The sequence below is a fragment of the Rhinocladiella mackenziei genome (genome assembly GCF_000835555.1).
Source record: "Rhinocladiella mackenziei CBS 650.93 unplaced genomic scaffold supercont1.7, whole genome shotgun sequence".
NCBI lineage: Eukaryota > Fungi > Ascomycota > Eurotiomycetes > Chaetothyriales > Herpotrichiellaceae > Rhinocladiella > Rhinocladiella mackenziei.
Genome location: NW_013550598.1, coordinates 349,622 through 370,145, shown reverse-complemented (window position 1 = coordinate 370,145; position 20,524 = coordinate 349,622). Strand labels below are relative to the sequence as shown.

The following is a 20,524-nucleotide window of genomic DNA, read 5'->3' as shown; positions in this document are numbered from 1 at the left end:
ACTTCGAGCGGGGCGCTGAACACGTGATACTTGGCACTTGATCACGTGCGATCAACTAGAGCACTTAACTAGATCTGTTTAACAACCCTCCATCGGATCCAGTCTACGGACACCCTCGGGGGGGGGGGGGGGGTGATCAACCAGGGCGTTTAACTAGATCCTGTCAACCAACCCCATTGGATCCAGTCTACGGACCACCTTCGGGGGGTTGATTAACTAGAGCATTTAACTAGATCCGCTTAACAACCACCCCCATCGGATCCAGTCTACGGGCACCCCTCGGGAGGGTGATTAGCTAGAGCATTTAACTAAATCCGCTTAACAACTATCTCCATCGGATCCAGTCTATGGACCGCCCCAAGGGCCTTTGGCACTATTAAAGGCAATTGCCAGTCGGGGTACGATGATTAGAAGAAATCGACGGGGAAAATCCATGTTGGACGACGAGAGGTCTCCATGGGCGACGACGTTACAGATGGTTGCTCTGTGCAACAGTGTAGCATTCGTGTGTCTATAAAAGGAGCCTCAACACCTCGATAGGTAGATAGGGAACAGAGCGCTCCTTCATCTCGAGTTGTACCACAAGTTTGACAATCCACTAGTTCCGTATAAGGGAGAAGAGTATTTACTATCGGAACACGAAGGCCATTTCTATTTCGGCTGGATACTGGTCGTGTGGGAGCAGGGTCAACCTCGTCGTCGATGACTCTCGTTTTCTGGACTCCTCTATCTACTATGCCACCTTGAAAGTCTCCCGGATTGGCGAGACAGGACGATTTCTGACCTATGCCTCGCTCGCTAGTAATCGCTTATCGAGTCGTTGCCGGACAATGATGGCTCGGATTGAGGCGGGCCCGTTGGCGAGGACGGAATAGGCGGAGGACTGCTGCGGAGAGGAATATCACGCTCTTCCCGTTCAGTCAAGCTAATATGCTCGGGACGACGTCGGTCTCGATCGGCTAGGCGTGATTTAACCGTGTCAGATATTCTCACTCGAAAACGCTCGAAATCAAAAGGCTCTTCGAATAGGATACCTCGGAGTGACTTGACGCGGGACACCGCGACGTAGCTGAGACCCGCCACAAAATCATCACCGTCATTCCTTGCGCCTTATGGACCGTGATCACATAGGCATTGGTGATGGGGAACTGTGTCCGAGAACAGCTGACGGCGCCGTAGTAGAAATCTCGCCTCGAGCGAAAGATCGGCATCCAAGAATGGCCACCTTCGTCGCCTCGAGAAGGCCCCTCGTAGCCGTCAAAGTGGACGAGAATCGCGAATGGAGGGCCCTTCCGCCAATTCGCATCCGCCTTCCAAATGATATCCTCCACCGTCCCGAGAGAGCCGTTCACCAGGCCGCGTTCGGTCCAGATATTCTCGGTCAGCATAATTCGACAGCCCATTGACAGTGGGATCGCCGTCTGCAGGTTGCCGGCTTCTTCGGTCGTCGCATTCGACGCCTTGATCCCTTCATGAGACGCATGGACGACGAAAACAGGACGTCGAAGATCTCGCAGGCGATCGTGATTGAAATCCGCCACCTGTTGCTTCGTGCTATAAATACGGAGGGCGTCTGCAAATGCTGGAATCTCCGACGACACGACTGACTGAACACGAGTCGACAGGAGTTGCCAATCGTTCACGGAAACCCTGTCGTCCCAGAGACTGTCCAGCGCCTTTCTGAACGCCGAGGCTTCTTCATCCTGACCCTCTTGATGGCGAATGACGTCGAGTTCGATCGTCTGATTAAAGGCGCGATAGAGGTTTCGAGCCGCGATCTCCTGCGGGTCCTTTAACGGCCCATCATAGTACAGGGGTTTCATCATCACCGGGGGCAATTGAAAAAAGTCGCCCGTCATTACATTATTGAGACTCCCGAAAAGCATATCTGATTTGGCGGGAAAGATCTCGCGGCAACGCTGATCGAGCCACGACAGCATCTTCAAGCCAATCATCGATTTCTCGTCAATGATGAGGTACCGCACGTCGGAGACTCGCCTGGGTGGCCTGTAAGTTCTGCGGGCTCAGTATCTCGTATTCCGTGGTGAACCTGACCGGAAGTCGGAATAGAGCGTGCAGGGTCCGCCCATTAATTGCATGGGCCGCCACACCCGTGGGAGCGACACGGAGAATCGGATTCGGGAGATCATGGGCACTGGCCATCTCTTGGAGGATAGTCGAGATCAGCATAATTACGTACGACTTACCCGTCCCGGCCTTACCGTCGAGATTGATGAGGAATTGGGCCGGATTGTACCCGGCCAGGACTCGACCGTAATGACTGACGATATGGTTAAACAGCTGTCGCTGTTTCACCTCGGGATCATCGGGATTAGCCGATGAGACGGCGGCCAAGTGAGCCGGAGATGTCACCTTCATTTGCTTCCAAAAGTCGTCAGAAAGGGTGGGATATCGGCCACGTGATGGCTCCAATCATACGGGCGATCCAGGTCACGATCACCTAGCTTGTCTGGATCTTCCAGCCGGACGGCGGCATCATGATCAGGAAGTTGCTGGGCAAGCAATTCCCATGAAGCTTGAACATCGACATCGTCATCGACGTGAAGATCCTCGAAATCATCTTCCTCGGGTTCGGGAGGGAGCTCCTCATGTAGTCACTCTCCGCGTTGTGCGAATGGGTCACCTGCCAGTAGCTCCAGCGGTGGTTGGCATTGATATCCACTCCGGCCCTGGGTGTTGGGGTCCGTATTGCCCCCGTTCCAGGGACCGTACGTGGTGTTTGGTTTGAAGCCATTGTTGGGTTGTAAGCCGCTTATCGGATTGGAATTTGACCACAGGCCATCGTGCTGCCGATATCGGTGGGCAAGCTTAAGATGACCATAGTGGTCCACATGTAGAGAAGCGGGGTGAGTATGATGAAGTGGCCTGGTAGGCTGCGGGGTCTGCTGAGGTAGTAGCAGGCAGTCAGGTAAAAGGCCGTGGGCTGTACGAAGGTTGTTGAGTGTTGTAACGACGAGAACGCGGCGTGTGAGCTGGGGTGGAATCAGCGGGGTTACAGTGTAGCAATTAGGCGTTACAAAGCTTGAGAAGTATGTCGATTAAGAAGGGAGGAGAGAAAGTTACCTTTGTATATTGCTTCTCCTTGTGAGACGACGCAAATACCATCAAGACAGAACTTCCTGTCCGAGCGCAATGAGAAAGTGACTGACAGACCACGACCCATACAGCCTATTGACGGTGCTTTCAGAAATCTCCATACTTTCGTAAGTGTCTGATTCTAGAATCTCACTGATATATGCCTGATGAACGCCGAGAGAGGCAATGGCAAGCACAAATAATAGCATGGCGGCAGCGAGATCAGCAGCCCGAAACGTCGTTTGGGCACCAGACGGCGTGGAAGGAGCCGGGACTTAATTCGACTAACTGAGTATAGGCTGGACATCGCTGACTGATCATACGAAGTTATCAATGGACTCCACACGGTTCATTATGAAGAAAAGTGTTATGAAATCGCCCCAACTCGAGTGCAACATGATGGTACCGGCGATATAGGAGATGGTCAAAGCAAGCGAAATGAGTGATATCGCGTATACAAAATGGAATGGTATGGCACGCTTGAGGTAAAGGAAAGGTGTTCAAAGGGGATCATTCCGTCTCCTAACCGTTATGAAACGGAAGATTTGCCAAGAAGAAGAGGATAATTGCTGAGATACCATATTCGCCAGTGGCAACGGGATAATATATGGCCAACCCCCTAGTCCTGTGCAATTCAGGATTCTGACGAACAGGCTAGCATCAAAGATTCATCGAGAAGGAATCTCCATCAAATACCACCTGCGACCTATCCGAGATAAGAAAAATTGAAAGACTCAGTGGAGAAGAATTAGATGGTGTAGAGGGAAATGTGTTTTACTACGACTAGCAGGAGATTGGCGAGAGAAGATCGAACACGTTGACAGCGCACTTCCCTAATTTCCAAGCCGCGCGCATAGGGAGAATACGAAGCTGCTACCAAAAGTAATTAGTCAAATCCGCCTTGCGGCGTCTTTCCCTGGCTCTAGTCGGACCGAGGAAGATTGGGGCGAAACTAATACGGGCAAGCAGTATTTGACGGAATGCTACAGTAAGACCCACTTGCTGGGAAGGTTAATTCAAGGCCTGCTCGACAATTTTGCCGAATGTGGCGGACGATGACTTCGTGTATTCTTGATTCTACTTAAGTTTGCAGTCTACCATACCAGTGGCCGGCCCCTCGAGGAGGTGTTGCGGAATGAAGCGTGAGATGGGGCGCACCGAATTACATGCGGGAACGTGTGTCAAAAGTTGCTTCTTCTCGTTGGGGTCCGGGTTACCGTTCATGCTGGCTTGACACCCAGCCTCAGGGAGACTGGTTGCGTCCTGCAGTGCTTCAGGGGGTTCAAGCAGGGGGGTTCTGGTCACCAACTGACTCCAGGAGCCAAAGAAGGTAAGAGATCAGGGGCTCCCTTCCATGTCCAAGCTTCTTTGCGCATTCGATATCTTGATCTTGGCCTGAGGCTGAAGCCGATTTCTATCGGATAAACCTCATATCCACATGAAATTTAAATCTAAGGCTGCCGACCTGATACACTGAAAAGCAATAGCTGGAACTTAAAAGGGGATTAAGGCCTTTGTGGCGCATGGGGGTTTGACACCACTGGCTGGCTCCCAATTTGATCGAGGGAGTCTCCGAATGCATGTTTGGAGGGTGTCCAAATACATAAGAAACGAGGTCGGCGCTGAACCGTGAGGGATTATCAACTTGTAGACCGCAACACTGTATATTGACAAAGTGTTTCGGCCTCTACCATGAGGTTATATCATTCTTTGTTGGCCGTGGGCCTCTTATGCGCCAGTCTTGTATTGAGTACCTCATCAGACGCAGCAGATCCTTTCTCACACGCTAAGCAAGACTCATATCTGATCCCTCATTCAGCAGTACAATGGACGAACATGTCGGCGCAGTTCCAGCAATTTTCGGAAAGAAACCTGTTCGGTAGACAGACCACCTGTCCGGCAGGATATTGTGAGTGGAAGCTCATTGACCTTCATTTCCCAAGATATTCTTTCACTGTTTGAAGAGAGAAACTCATTGCTGTTCAGCTTCGTGTTCCAATGGGTTTTGTTGTCCAGTGGGCGACACCTGCACCCCCGATGGCTGCTGTGATGCTGGTGAGGAACAATGTGGATCAAGTTATTGTTACGACCCATCCACCTCAATCTGTTGTCCAGATGGTTCGTATTGTCTCATCGGGCAAGACTGTGTCGGGAATGGCCGCTGCTGTGATACTGGTGAAGAACCATGTGGATCAAGTTATTGCTACGACCCGTCCACCTCAACCTGCTGTCCCGATGGTTCATACTGTCCAATCGGGCAAGACTGTGTCGGGAATGGCCGCTGCTGCCCAGCCGGTGAGCAGCTCTGTAACAATATATACTGCTACAACCCCTCTACCCAGAAATGCTGTAGCAACGGAGCTTGTCCGCTAGCGGACAGCTGTTGCACATACGAATGCTGCCGATCGGTCGGGCATTGCGGAGATGACGGCTTCTGCGCCGCAAACACCTGCACAGTAACGTCGACATCCAGGACGACCTCGTACAACACCGTTACAACGACTGTCACCAAGGTTGTGGAATCCGAGGAAGAGGAGCAGGGCCCAGAGTTCACGTGTCCACCAATGACAGCTACCAACGACGCTGGCGCCACCCTTGAGTTGGGCGACGACTGTTCTTTGACCTTCTACCCGGCCCCTACGGTGACTGCCTCGACCTCTTCGTCCTTTCCGGCGTCGTCGCTTAGACCTCGAACAAACGCGGCCGATTGCTTGGTCACGAGCACCTCCATTATGGGCTACACAATTTACACACAGACAACACTCACCACGACCGTCACTGAGATAACCACACCGGAAGGCTTTTTCTGTCCTCCTATGACTGCTACCAATGCCGTTGGTGACGAGTTGAGTCTGGATGAGGAATGCAAGCTGGAGTTCTCGCCTGGGTCCTCTGATTCTAATTTATCAACTAGTTCATCCCCACCTGAAAGTAGCAGCACGGGAATACGTGGTGGTGGTGATACGGCCTCCAGTGTTTCACAACGCTCTTTGCCGCGGTATATAATGCTAATCCCGGTGCCATTAATATTGGTGATGTATGCGTGAGTAGTTTTGTGGCATGTCAATGGCAGAATTCATAATCCTCCCGTCTCCAACCATTGAGCTAATACCTACAAGATCCTTATGGCAAGTACTAACCTCCTTTCTTACCACGAAGTAGTCAGCCCGAGGGGTCCGTGCTAGCCTTGGACATGGTGGCCCAAGTGCAGGCAGAGATGAAGACTGACTATGGGTGGCCGATTTGGCACTCTAGAGACTGCCCCTTTAGCTCTCCGGACATCGTTCTGATCGCAGGGTTTTGTCGTCCGTCCCATCCAAAACAGGCGGGGGGGGGGGGGGGGGGGGGGGGGGGGGGGGGGGGGAGGGGTGTGGGAAAACCAGAAACCTGATCTACTCATTCGTGATTCTAGAGCTGAGTGTTTAAACTATCGGCTTTCAAGCGCTGGGAACGACAGTGGATTTTCGTGGCCGCTTTATATCTTCGCCGTAAATATAGTAGAAAGCTGCCCTGAGCCTGTTTCGTAGGGGAACTGGCAGAACATTTATGTCAGACATTTAGTGACGCCATATCATCAACCTCCTGATCCGCGAATATTTCAAGATTTTGTGACACCTGTTACTTCGTATGAGATTCCACTATTGCAAATAGGGTCTCTGGGAAACCTGCTATGAGAAGGAGTTGCTCAGCCTCGATCACTCCCCGCGTTTCATAAGATGTCCTACTATTCGTATTGAATGGGTTGTTCTGGAAGGGATCGCAAATGGCGGCAGAATACCCTTCTCATAATTCGTCGACCCCCTAATCAAGTTCACAGTCAAGTTTATAGGCGAGACAGTTACCAACAAGCGCTTATAGCAGATTGTAGGGTTATATACGCTCAGACCGTTTGACATTAGTACCATTCTCTCTTACGTCGACCTCGCGTCGAGACTATGACTATAATTATATTCATCTCCAATAGTAGTCTATGGCAACATTACTCGGTCCCTAGACTAGCGAATGGTCATGCCTCCATGTCGCATCCTCTCTCCGGTTATCAGAGTCCGACTGCACACGGACACAATATACAATAACGGGCCGGTTTTAGTACACAGGCCGCACCATCAATGTTGGGATACAATTCCTCACATAACTCTTGCATAAGAGGTTCAGAGTATCGTCGCAAAGGAACAAAATGAGGACGGTATTGGTCGGAATCAATTATTTTGGCCCAGCGTGGGGACTTGCTGCATATCGGATGTCCAGACCGTAATTATGTACTTCTCTCAAGCATCTCCGGTATCCGGAAGAGAACATGGTAATTCTGACCGACAATCAACAAAGACCAATGTTGCAACCCGACCAAGACAAATATCTTGGGGGCAATGCACTGAGTGGTGAAAGAGGCTTGCCCTGGTGACGGTGTGATCTTCTACTACTACAACAGCCACGGAAAGCAGGAGTCAAATTTCGATGCAGCTAAGGACTTAATGAACGATGAACACCTTCACTCGGTGGATTTTCGAGCTACAGGATTAATTGAAGAGCATGACATGAACCGAGTCATAGTCAAGACACTAGCTTCGAATGTTAGACTTACAATAGCCAGTAGATAACGAGCTTGGGCAGCTCATCCCTTGCTGCAGAGGCAGTGCACAGAGTAGCGCGACCATCTCGGGGCATCCCCGGTCCACGCTATGAGCGGTATGGCCGCCCAGATTCCCATCAAAAGGACCACTCAGAGGCCAATGAGAAGGCTATGGAGAATGTGCGACAAGACAAGCTTTGTGAAATCTGAGCAGTCCATGACGGAACCTGGGTTGTGCACCTGGCTCTTGCCACAGAAAGTGTTCAAGAAGTGCATGGCCACACCCCAATCAACTCTTTAAGCGTCACGAGGACATGCACGTCTCCTACGCGGCCTTCTGAACACGAACATGCCAGGCACCATCACTGAAGGCTGTATCCGAAAGATCCTCGGTATTGGTCTGGGATACATGGAAGGCTGGTTGCGAGGAATCGGCTCTGTGCTTGTCAACCACCTGAGGGAGAGTGCTGCTACCGCGAAGGTTTCACGATCTCAACTATGGGTAGTCGGTCAAGCACGGTTGTCAAGACTACTGAAGGTCGAACTATAGACAAGTCATTTAATCTAAGGCTGTTGAGGGAACAAGCCGATGGGTGGATTGTAAAAGCCCCTACGAGCAACAAGTATCAGCTTCCCGCGAGATATTCTGCGGGTCAACTGACTGCTGAAGATTATGCTGATTTCTTGACGGGATAATGTGTCGAGACCATTTCATGATAAGTGATTGAATTCTAACAGTTATTTTAGTCTCGGGTACTATGAGGTCGCCACCGTTGGATTGTCACAACCTGTGGCCAAAATTGTCAAGCTATGGGCCTGTGGCTGAGCAAAAGTGAGAGCCGGTTAGAATGTTTTCCGCGAGAAGAGGGTTTCGAGAACAGTCTCGACCCACATACACAGAAAGGCTGAGGTGATGACGGCTTGGGGCTTCATACACTACGGTCACGGATCGACAATCGGCGTGTATGGAATAATGTATGCTTTCGAGCAGTATGCAGATAAGCCAACATGAAATCCAGTTATGAAACATGAAAGTTCTCACATATATACCCCGGTCTCTTCCCCAATCCGTACAAAGAGGCCCGTGCTCCCAAACCCGTATTGAAGCGGGGGCGTGCTAGCTCGAGGTCTAAATGATGTTACGAATCATACGAAACTTCGGGAGGGGTATTTCTTTGGTTTCGGGAAGTGTGTAGGAACACTGAATAGGAAGGTAGGAAAGCGTTTTTCTTTTCCTCCGAGAGTTGATTACGGAGCTGAGACGTGATGATCGAGGCTGTGCACTTCTAGGAGGCTGGTTTGAGGCATGAGTTAGGGTTTTTGCAGGGCACGGAATGGGATCAGACTCCAGTGGAGTATGACTGATTCAGTTGGTGGGGTTGACGAGCCGTTTCACGACTCTCGTCTAGATGGTTTCGCCTCTTAACCGAGTCGAGGATTGACACTGGAATGAGAGAGGGTTCGAGATGTGATAGTGTGAATTAGGAACTGTGGTCATGGAGGCAGACCTCGTGGTCAGGGATGATCAGCACCCAATGGGAAAAGTTTCTCCCTTCCGCAACCCCCCTGCCGAAGGGCCTTCTTTAGGCTAGCTTACCTTTGAGCTAGGGTACCTGCGGTCAGGCCTTCATTCTCTGGCCTAATGTTTTGCAGCTAGGAACCCCACCACCCTCAAGGAAAGTCGCTGCTTGCAGTGCCCGATAGCGTAATGAGAGACCTGATCGAACCTAAAATTAGGATTGTAGGGTGTATTGTTCAATTAGCAACTTGATAGTCCAATATTCATCTCATGCCGACATATGACATACCCTGTGTAGGCAGATTAGTCAATATTCAATACTGTCGGTCCTTCAAGTAACGAAGGCAGTTAGAAGGAGCAGATATTTTCATACCGGCAGCCGTTGAGGAAGCTAGTCACAAAAGTTGTATTGGATGCCTTGTGCTTCTCAGCGAATCGCATCGCCACCGCACTGAACCGACCCTCGGCTTCTCTCCGCTTACCCTTTCCCTCAGCCTGGTGAGGACACAGCGCAACCAGGAGTCATCTGTCAACAACATAGCTGTTTCTTAATGTTCCCCGCGGACCTCAGCCACCCTCGCTCTTTTGCCAAACTCATGCAGGTCCCAGGAACCTGCACCAAGACCTACGGCGTCCGTCATGTTTCTGCCTCCAATCCGAACTCTCATGTCTCCTCGACCCTTAACCACCCAAACAGCTTCCGCTGATCCGCCTTTATCGAACGAGGAGAAAAATGTCTTTCCCGACCTCAGATCTCATGACTGAGTTGTGTGTGCTAATGGTGTCTGGCAAGGTTCCCGTCGCGCAGCTCCTCAAACGTCCCAAGTACTCCGTCAAGTTGCACCAGGAGTGGGATGGGATGACTCTTCCACAATCCCACCTAGAGGGCATCGACCCTCATCATTGCACCATTCGGGACATGAGCCGTAAACCCCTGTTTCGGCCCATCTTCCCAATGGCTGAAATACTTTCGTACACTCGTTGTCTGACTGCTCTTCTTAACTTCTTTTCCTTACACACACTTTCCCTTAAACGAGTCTCCATTGTGTAACCGCAGCAGCCTCCGGTATTGCTTCAGGACGCGAGCAACACATGTTTTGGTGGTCTAGAATACATGAGACGAATGACATGATTTGTCACTGAACAACAAACTCCCAATACATAAAGCGGGGGTTTCCATTCGGAGTCCTTGGAGAATGCAAGTCTTGAAGATATCAACACCTGAAATACTTCGGCCAGGACACAGCGCCTCGGCTGTTCCAGTCAACCACATATCAAGATGGTTGACACACTGCATCGTTCGTCTACTCTCCTTCAAGCATCACCACGGCAATGCTGACTCCCTGAGTAGCTCCTCCCTCGATCATTGCCTCATGGCCCAAGCCAAACTATGTCAATCCAGAGAACAGAGGATCTGCTCTGGTCTACATCTCTATCATCTTGAGTATCTTAGGGATTGCCACTGTTACTGCCCGAATATACTCTCGGCTTTTTATCACCCGAGCTCCGGGACTGGATGATCTCCTGATCGTCCTTGCACTGTTCTTTGGTGTTGCCATGTCCGTTCTAATCATCATCGGAAACAAAGTCTATTTCAGTGGTCGACATGTCTGGGATATACCCATCGCGACCTTTAGCCCTCACCGACTCAATGTCTGGGTCAGTATGTGGTGCTACGTTACTGCCGCCTCGTTGGTCAAGATCAGTGTGCTCTTGTTCTATCGCAGGCTGAGTGTCAGGTTCAGCAAGCTGTTCTTGGTGGCGACTTGGGTCGGGATCGTCTACAACATCCTCTACCTGATAGCTTTCGGACTGGCTTTGCTTCTCATCTGCCATCCTGTACAAGCCTACTGGAAGAGTTTTGATCCCGGTTGGGCCTCCACGCACAAGTTCAATTGCCAGACAGAAGGTGTATCTTTGCCCGCCTCGGCTGGCCTGAGTGTATTGGGGGATTTCTATAGCACTTTGTTGCCGATGCTTCTGATCTTCCATCTCGACCTTCCTCGACGTCAAAAGCTCGCTCTGTATGGGCTCTTCGTACTAGGCTTTCTCGCTGTCGCCGCGGGAATCGTCCGGACTTTCCTATTGTATAGATTGCTGAACGTCGACTATGACTTCACTTGGGAACTCTGGGAGACTTGGATATGGGCTGTGGTTGAACTTTACGTTGCCATTTTTGCCGCCAGTGCGCCTGCTCTCAAACCATTCTTGCGACGGTATTTCATTGAGACCGTCGGGAGTCTAGTGCACTCGCGAAGAAGAGGAGACTCACGATGGAGCATCGGACAGGGGATCTCGGACGCAAATTGGATCCCGGATGAGTCGAAGATGAGTACGTCGGTAGATGTGGAGAGAATAGGGGTTGCCTATAGTGACAGTGAATCCGAGACTCGAGAAAGAAGTGTTCTCGAGGATGTTGGAGACAGTGAGACCCGGCACTTCGAATTAAGGATCGGTCGAAACGGTAAGACGATTCCTATGCAGGTTGACAAAAAGAGCGAGAACAGTAACGAAATGCCTGCAACACCATCTCTTCGAGGCCACGAACGTAACCGTTCGGTCGACGGCGGACGGACTTCAAACTGGCCCATGCCCCCAGGAAACACTTATCCAGGTTTTCATCTGCGATCCAAAGGGACTGTGATATCACAAGAATCGCAGCACACCATACAGGTGGGGTTGCAGCTTGATCGAGCAGTGGACAATTCAAGCTCACGAGGATCGCGAGGAAGTGTGCGGAATGCAAGACTGAGGGCCCAGGCTCAAATGAATCGCACACGAATATAGGCCTAGCATCGGGCTCAAGGCTCGAGTCGCCAAGTGATTTGGACCACAGGTCCATACCGGGAGAGAAGTTGCCGTGGAACATGATCAGGATGTCGAGCAGTGTTCAGACGAGAGTGGTAATACTGATGAGCCGTTGAGAGCTTTGATCTGGAGAAGAACGAGGACGAAGGCCGTGTTCAGTCTTGTAGTAATGGGTCCCTGCTTCCTCAATCCGCAGAATTTCCTCTGGCATCTTCTCCGTGTGGTTGACAAGGAACATGTTCAAAATGGGGGGTCCGACCCCATGCAGCGGGGGCTGGAGGAAGAAGATGCCGACTGTTAGAGTGCCTCAAGGTGGAATCGTAATGATACGAAGGCGTAGGAGTTGGGCAATGATCTAAATGATAGCGACGGAGTCAATATAGTATTAACTAATCACGCTTTGAGAAGTCATCAAGTTTGTCCGAGCGCCAGGGGGTCGTCATGTGACAAATAACAACGGATCCTCATATCAGCCCATCCAGGCGTGTCCCGACCGCAGTCTTCTTAGATCTTGTTCTTCCCCACATTGAGGGACCCCGACTCTTGCAAGCCGTACATCATTCTGGCCCAGTTCGTAGGCCCCAAACTCTTCCAAGCGTGCATGGTTCCCCTTTGAATCGTCATGTCGCCTCTCCTCATTTCCCTAGTCTGGCCCAAATCCAGAATCAGCTCGATCTCGCCTTCCAGCACAACTCCATGGTCAAAAGAGACTATTCTATGCATCGGGCTTGTGCCTCCGGGTACCATATCCACGAACCTCAAAACCATACCTCCTAGAATGACGATGTCAGGCCATTCATGAGATAATGTTTGCAGACCCCAATATCTCTCCCATCTTGGGGGGTCAACAGGTGAACTTGACGTTGCATATCCCAGGGAAAATTTGCTACCTCGTCGATTCGTGTCCATGGAAACTCTTCTTAATGTCGTGTGGAGAATATGGCCTTTCCCTCTAAGGTGGAGCTCCGGGAACTCTGTTCAATCCATCCGCCAGGAACTGCTGCGAAAGTTTGCCCTATGAGGAATACAGATCAATTTGCAGCATCTGACCATATACGAAATTTTCGCTGTGAACCGTTCGAGTCACTGCTCCAAGGCTTCCTCGAATATTCGCTCTCTTTGGGTGTTACGGCCGGTTAACTTTCACAACACTCCTCAGACAGACAGATGACAGCGCAGCTCTTATGCCGCAGTTGAAAGTGCAGTTCTCATTCAGATACGATGCAGCTGGTAAGTCCTTATACAACTGCAAATGTTTGTCCGATTTATCCTGGCAGGACTTAATCTTGTCGTATCACCGATAGTTCAACACGCCTTGTTCGCTTGGTTTTGAGACAGGAAATCCAACTTGCCCCCTCGAATCTCTGGGATTCCAATCTTTGTGAGCACATCCCAGATATCGCTGCCTCCTAGGGACACTGGACTAAGGAGCAGGTTGAGAAACATGGAGAAATGTGTGATTGTCCTTCAATAGCTATTGCTACTTTGAGGTCTCAAGACTAACGAGGTTCTTCCTTTAGGTTCGTCTACAAGACTAGGTGGGACCACTTGGGTCTTCCTAAATTCGTCATATGTGGTGAATGACTTGATGGAAAATAGGGCGTCTATCTACTGCTCAAGGTCTCCGTTTCTCATGCCCCCGACCCCCCCCTCTCGGGGGATTCACGTCTGTTGTCGACACCCTATGATGCACGATGGAAGTAAGTCCGCAAGATAATGCATCAAATGCTTAGCGTCAGGAAATTGGACGCCTTCATGCCTCTCCAGGACCTCAAGTCCGGGAAACTCTGCTGGGACTATCCCAATCACAAGGAACAGTGGTACTGTGCAAATGCTCGTTACGCGAACTCGGTCATTATGAGTTTGGCCTTTGGTCGCCACAGAGCCTTGGACAATCCAGATTGACACGAATTACTGGGGACTGAGATGCCTTTCTGGAGAACTTCAAGCCTGGATATAACCCAGCCGGCACGTTCAGGTTCCTTGCGAAGCTGCCTAGGCGTCTTCGGTGGTGGCGAGCCGGAGGTGAAAGAAAATTTCAAGAAACAAAAAGGTGAGTCTTGTCTCTGTGGCAGGACTTGTTGCTGACGCAGTTGGTCAGATAAGACTCGCGCTCTTCAGACCTGCTTGGGGTGGCCCATATGGCACGTTCACACTGTTGCACCCATCTTGTGACACTGGCATCGCTTCCCAGGGCAGTTCTTGTCCTCTGGCTCTACTCTATGCTGGCTGAACGATACAGATGCCCAGGATAGGTACAAAATGTCGGACGAGTCGGTCGCGCTGATGCGGTCGTTGAAGTGCTAGGCCATCATCACCAGCTATTCCTGGTTGCCTTGTTCGCGTACGAGCGACTGAAGATTCATGTACTCACGACCGGGCTGTAAATGGTACAGATTAGCCAATCGAGAGAAGAAGGGCACAGCCTGAGGAGCAATCTCACCTCACAAGTCAATAATTTTCCAGCTTTGAGATATTGTCCGTTGAAAGCAAACAGGGGCTTTTTCGTTGTATACTTGATACACTCTCCAATATTAAGCAGCATTTCAATGTTCCCAAGATGACTTTGTCGTACTTGGCTACTATCGCTGGAATTGTCATGTCTATAGTCTTGCTAGTCAGTGAATCTGGCGTGGTCATTACAATCTCAGACCATTATCATGTCCTCGACTTCTATCGTTCGATGGCCGTCGTTACCCCAGATGGGATTTCCCCCGGCTTCGGCTCCACCACCTGGGATCTCCAGATTCCGGCAGCCTTCCCTAAGAGCTCGACGTCCAATATGATTTGCAAATCCTAGACTTCGCTCAAAGTGAGCATATGGTAAGCACGAGATTCATCTGTAGGCGACTATGATCAGGCGGCTAGTATCGAGCAGTCGTACTTTGAGCCGCCTTTGGTTTCGAGTTGACGCTCGAAAAGTGAGTCTAATCTGCTGCCGTCTTGAGTACTTAGTCCATGATATTTTCCTACCGGACTCTCCCTATAGGGTGAACACTTGACGAATACATCTGAATCAAGCAATCACGGCTAACAGATATGAGCTTTGTGATAGGATGTTCGGCATGGGCGAAGCCGATCCCCATGCAGTCGCATGTCAGAAGAGCCCTCTCCAGAAGACATTCGATTGTCATGACAACAGCCTCTTTGAGCCCCATTTGGCGAGCGGATTGCTGACTCAATCGCTCAATCTAGTCTTCCGGTTTGATCGACTTCGTCGCCGCCCCATGGTTTTAAAGTGGTATTAAAAGGTCTTAGATTTGATAGGTTTGCTTCGCGGCATTGCAGGAGCATTGTCTGCTTCAACGTATTGTTTGGCTTCTACGCTACGCTAACCTATAGCTTCTACCAATTAACCTTGAACTGTCTCATCCTAACGAAGCCTCGCCCCTTAGTCTAATACTGCCCATCAACAATATCCATAATCTGTACCTTCTCAATTTGCGGTGTAAGCACTCCCATCACGCTTTGGTGATAAGGATCCTTAGCTGACTTGTAGTCGCGATCGGCCGCGCTGGAGAATTCCATCACGAATTGATGGGTGAAATCGTTCTGCAATAGAGTCAATCAAATTGCCCATCATATATAGTTTTCAATCTTCTTGGGGAAGATTGGGATGGCGAGAATGAAACAGAGGCAGTAATGGTTTTATTCGAAGAAAGAATGCAAGATCAGAAGCCATTAGTGATAAGAACAACCTACATTGAGTGGTTCAGGTGCCTGGTTTTTGCCGACCTTGACGGATTTCATGTATGGCTGCTGGGTTTCTGCATGGATGCATTTATCTTTCATCGCGTATACCTGCTTCAGAGTCTGTGTAGTCGTTCAGTCAGCCGACGCGGAACATCGTAGCCATGCAACTCATGCTGTCTGGTCACGACGTACTTCATCAAGTTCGTTGGCTGGTAGGTCCTTCTTGAATTGGACTTGGACGGCTCGGGTGATACTTATGATGGTGACTCTAAGGTATGTAGTGGTTTGAGCAAAGTCGGAGCCAATGACAAATTGTTCGAGCAGTTGATGTGAGTATGGTAGAGCCAGTTTTCTCAGTCGGGCCCGAGCACTGCAGCGGGATACTAGATCCGGGTCTATGCATCTTATGTCTTGCGCTTTACGACGCTCACAATTGTTGGTCCGTCTGTTGACGTTCTGTGTTGAGCGGAGTGCTAGGTATCAGTAGAGGGGCTGCGAAGCCGGATTTAGTGGCTAGCAATATGGGACGATCATATTTCACACTCATAGTCTCATTACCGTTGCTCATGATGGTTTTCAAACAGGACCCACCATATTCGAGTCCCGGCTGACTCAAATTGAAATGAGCCCGAGCCCCTTTCTATCGAAGGCTACTTTTCCTTCCCGTCCCAACAGAAATCAGCAAGACGGTGGCCGACGGGATACTCTCTCCTCCATGTCCAACGTCATTCTGGGCAAGTTCGGCCACTTCGGGCATTTCGACAACCAATACGTCCCTGAAACCTTAAAGGAATACCCTAATGAAACTTGAGGAAGCCTTCTCAACAGCGAGAAGCGACTAGGACTTTGAGAGAGAATACGAGGCCTACTATTCCTGCATGGGCCGACCCTCAAGCCTTCATCATCTGAATGGTCTTACAGGACGGGCTGGCGGTGCTCAGACCTATCTGAAACGAGAAGATTCCAACCATACAGGAAGTCACAATATCAACAATGTCCTTGCTCAGACCCTTTTGGCGAGAACGGTTCGGTAAGGAGCGTATCATTACCAACACAGATACCGGCCAGAAAAGGCGTTGCAGCGGCAGCGGTATGCTCAAGGTTCGAAATGGAATGCGTTGTCTACATCAGGACTAAGCATGGGTGCTGGCAGACACTGAACGAGCCTTGGGTGCAAAGGTTATGGTCGTTAACTTAGGTATACGTATCGTTTGCGACGCCATGAACGAAGCTCTCCGCGCCTGCTGACATTGACACTACATGTTACATTATTGGGTCAGCTATTGGGTCTTATCCTTTTCCCACTACGGTACGAACGTTTCAGGACGTGATCGGGTAGGAGACGAAAGAACAACGACAGCACTTACGAGTTGTGTACTCAATGCTGTGGTAACCTGTTTTCCTTTTGCTCGGATTCTGGTATCAATCTGATCGGTCTTGAAGCCGCCTGGAATGTACAGACACCAAGAATATTCTACGACCCTGCTGACGGCTCGATCAGCTATTTACACGGTGCCATGACCTACGTATTGCAAGATGAGCACAGTCAGACTAGCAATTCCTACTCGATCTTCGCGGGACTGGAATATCCGGGTATCGGCCTAGAAATAGCGTAATTGAAGGTTAGCGCGAAGGTTGATTTCACGAGTGCTACGGACACTGAGTCGTTAGCTATGTTGCGCACCTTGTAGAAACAGAATGTATCATTCCAGCATTGGAGTCGAGCCATGCCATTTAGATCGAAATGGAGGTGGCAAAATCCATGAGGGAAGAACCGTTGGCTATTTGTCTGTCAACCGGGGGTACAACTTGGGATGTATTGATGCTCTGTCGTATCTGGTAGTTTGTCCTGCCAGGTTGCACATATATATCACGCTTGGTCGACCCCTTCCCTACTCCTATTCCTAACCTTATATTCTGCAGTGATAACCCATTTCCCAATAATTGGGCGTTGAACAGTAGGCAGTTGTCCGTTATTGGAAAATAGTTATGATTCCTATCCAGGATATAGGGGTAGGAATAGGAGCAGAAAATGGGTCAATCAAACCTGTGTATACACTAGAAATCTGGCAGGACCAGCTGCCAAACAGACAGAGCACTCAACAAAAATCAATGTACCCCCGCTGATTGTTTGGCAGCTTCTCAAGGGCTCTGTGCCCAACCTCTTTCCGTTGGCCTCGCATCCCGCAACTTGGCTTTCCCAAGCATGTGTAGCATGCTGCAAAGAAGAACAGGTCCATTGGTTTGCAAAACAGTCTAGAGTGCATCTGCCAATATAATGGGCGGAAAGCGACAGAACTATTCACATGATACACCGATGTACATCTGCCCCAGGGGCCTGGATGACCATGAGAGAGGATTGCTCCTTATTCATTGCATTTCTACAGAAGTACCCAATATGGAATCATCAGCACACCAGCACAAACTTTCCCAGATAAAGTAGTCCTTGTCAACGGCGCTTCTGGGGCTTGCCGCCATCCCCAATCCCAATGCACGGCTCCACCCCTTTTTCGGGTGCACATCGGGATCCCACGATTTAATTACGAAGCCAAATCGCATCAGGCATCAGGAAGGTAAGGGGCCAACGACTAATATCTTGAAATGCATTGGCCTCCACGCTTTTGCAAACAGAGACAACATACACGAGCACCATGGTTGAATCTGCCCTTCGAGACGCTGGCTTTTCCGGCCGTATCCTGACCCCCTACTTCAGCCGAGTTCACGCTAGCCTTGCGTCGGGCCAATACGGCGTCCGAGCGAAAGGCTGCGATGATTGCCTTCCCAGCTTCCACGGACGACGATGTCACTGCTGTAACTTATGCCACGCGGTAGGTTTCATATGTTCGAACATTGTCGGAATGAGTATATGCTGATTTATCAATAGATCAAACTTGGAGATTGCTGTCAAATGTAGTGGCCACCATTACTCAAACGCCAACAGCATCGAAAATGGCACGGTCATTGATATGGGCGCGCTCAGGGACGTCTCGATCGACAAGGAGAATAGCCGTGTAACCATCGGCGGCCGGTGTCTATGGGGAGACGTCTACATGGCGCTGAGGGACGAGAATCTTGTCTGTGTTGGAGGTGGTGTCCATGTTGTGGGAGTTGGTGGTCATCTCACTGGAGGCACGGCCCGACGTATCTTTTCGTGAAGTTATTCGTCAGACTAACATTCGAGGTGCCAGGTGGCTACGGACCATTGTCGTTCAAGTTTGGCATGGGTTAGTCGTCTTCCTGTTCCTTTTGGTGGCGGTTGTGGACCGACCGTTAAGGCCATCGAATCCCGAGCATTTTTGGCCGAGATTCCTGCAGACACGCGAACTTCTATGTCCAGAGGCGGTCTTGCAGCCACAGAGAAGTGATCCGGAGTGGTGATGATGACACATGCAGAAAGGAGACATCGCTTGAAGGTCACAAGTTTCCACGAAGTTCTTCATGTTGAGGCCGGGTTTTGACATGTTCGTAGTTGGGTCCAGAGTGCAGTTGACAATATAAACAACGAGACGGAAGGTTCCACAAAAAGAGCTCGGGTTCCCACTTTCTCCGGTCAGCCCTACGCTTCAATTTCCTAGGAACAACTTGGCCAACCTAGAAGCTTCCAATTAACGATAACACCCAGCCCTTCAACGGACGGGGGCCCCTGAACAGCAACCGTTTCGAACCAAGAGTGCTTCCGTGCCTGGTTAGAGAAGGTAACCACTGAAGCTTACGTAATTATTGATTTTTGGAGCAAAATGCCTTGCAGAAAAGAGCTGACATTGCGTCTTCAGCAAGAAGCCAGCTGACTAGAGCTAACCTATGATCGTGCACAGCTCAGACTTCGTTGACTGCTGCGACCAATTCAGCACCGAGCATCCATTGGCAGAAATCACTTGCCCATTGGCCAGCTTGCTCTATGCTCGTACAATTTGGCAATCATTCATGCCGCCATGTGCAGCATTATTGACTAGATTGTCCAAACGTCCATATTGACTCTGGACGACAGCGGCAAGATTCTTTGGACTGCCCTATGTTGATAGATCTGCCTAGACTATGATCGAGTTTGTGGCGGTCGGCATACTCGCAAGGGCTTCCTCTGTTTGGGAATTTTTTTTTTTTTTTTTTTTACAGGTGGAAAAATGGAAAAGTCCCTGGAGAATTGAGACAATTTGTGTTCAAAGGGTAATTTCCGAAAAGCATTCAGCTGAGTACCGAGGATCATCGTCTGTTCAAGCGAAGACAGCTCGCTAATGCTGACTGACGAGAAAGTAGCGTTCGGCTTGTCTTTCCTAATTAACAGCCTCGGAAACAAACCCGAAACAAAGGTGGGTCGCTTTTTTCTACACCGCTGATTCATCAGACGTCATACCCGTCAATCGTCTCGCCTTTTGTCTTGGGGTCATCAATGATTACCCGATCGCCGCTCGTTCAAGACTTCATCTGAAATGCTGCAACTTATCCCATATCTAACTCCAGTTCATGCAGAGTGTCTTCTGCAGGAGCCAATGAAATGTAGCCCACTGTTGCGTCCGGATTGACCGATATCCGCTCGCGTTTTCCCGATTGAGATATTTGTGGCGGTTGCGGATAGCTGCGCGTCCACAATCTTGGGGAATGAATACGGGTCTCAGGTCAGCCATCCTTCCAAAACCGGCACTGGACAGGTACAGACAAGATCATTGGCGCCCAACACGGACTTCTGACACATTCTAGGATCCAAAAGCCTGCCCGTGGTCGCGTTGTGATGCATTATTTGGCCCCGAACGGAACCCACGCTCGGAGGGCCCTGACATGCAACTTTTCCTCGCAGATGGCAGGCTGCCGCCCATGAATATGGCATCACCTTCAATGCACTG

At 50.1% G+C, this 20,524-nt stretch overlaps 6 protein-coding genes across 6 annotated transcripts; 4 read left to right on the top strand and 2 right to left on the bottom strand.

The window, feature by feature from the left end:
• Nucleotides 1-989: 989 nt before the first annotated feature.
• Z518_08970 (uncharacterized protein) lies at nt 990-2,379 on the bottom strand (the record flags this gene model as incomplete). The annotated part of the gene is made up of 3 exons (XM_013412927.1): nt 990-1,998; nt 2,051-2,165; nt 2,208-2,379. The coding sequence occupies 3 exons, from the start codon at nt 2,377-2,379 to the stop codon at nt 990-992; spliced, it is 1,296 nt and encodes a 431-aa protein (XP_013268381.1).
• Nucleotides 2,380-5,094: 2,715 nt separating this feature from the next.
• On the top strand, nt 5,095-6,143 carry Z518_08969 (uncharacterized protein; the record flags this gene model as incomplete). Its single annotated transcript, XM_013412926.1, has 2 exons — nt 5,095-5,391; nt 5,439-6,143. 2 exons carry the CDS (start codon nt 5,095-5,097, stop codon nt 6,141-6,143), a joined length of 1,002 nt encoding a protein of 333 aa, XP_013268380.1.
• A 1,872-nt stretch (nt 6,144-8,015) lies between these two features.
• Z518_08968 (uncharacterized protein) lies at nt 8,016-8,216 on the top strand (the record flags this gene model as incomplete). The annotated part of the gene is made up of 1 exon (XM_013412925.1): nt 8,016-8,216. One exon carries the CDS (start codon nt 8,016-8,018, stop codon nt 8,214-8,216), a length of 201 nt encoding a protein of 66 aa, XP_013268379.1.
• Nucleotides 8,217-10,464: 2,248 nt separating this feature from the next.
• Nucleotides 10,465-11,972, top strand: Z518_08967 (uncharacterized protein; the record flags this gene model as incomplete). Its single annotated transcript, XM_013412924.1, has 2 exons — nt 10,465-10,483; nt 10,537-11,972. The coding sequence occupies 2 exons, from the start codon at nt 10,465-10,467 to the stop codon at nt 11,970-11,972; spliced, it is 1,455 nt and encodes a 484-aa protein (XP_013268378.1).
• A 3,417-nt stretch (nt 11,973-15,389) lies between these two features.
• Nucleotides 15,390-16,254, bottom strand: Z518_08966 (uncharacterized protein; the record flags this gene model as incomplete). The annotated part of the gene is made up of 4 exons (XM_013412923.1): nt 15,390-15,545; nt 15,696-15,806; nt 15,879-16,056; nt 16,118-16,254. 4 exons carry the CDS (start codon nt 16,252-16,254, stop codon nt 15,390-15,392), a joined length of 582 nt encoding a protein of 193 aa, XP_013268377.1.
• Nucleotides 16,255-16,564: 310 nt separating this feature from the next.
• Nucleotides 16,565-18,841, top strand: Z518_08965 (uncharacterized protein; the record flags this gene model as incomplete). The annotated part of the gene is made up of 4 exons (XM_013412922.1): nt 16,565-16,716; nt 17,026-17,279; nt 18,400-18,514; nt 18,571-18,841. The coding sequence occupies 4 exons, from the start codon at nt 16,565-16,567 to the stop codon at nt 18,839-18,841; spliced, it is 792 nt and encodes a 263-aa protein (XP_013268376.1).
• Nucleotides 18,842-20,524: the final 1,683 nt, after the last annotated feature.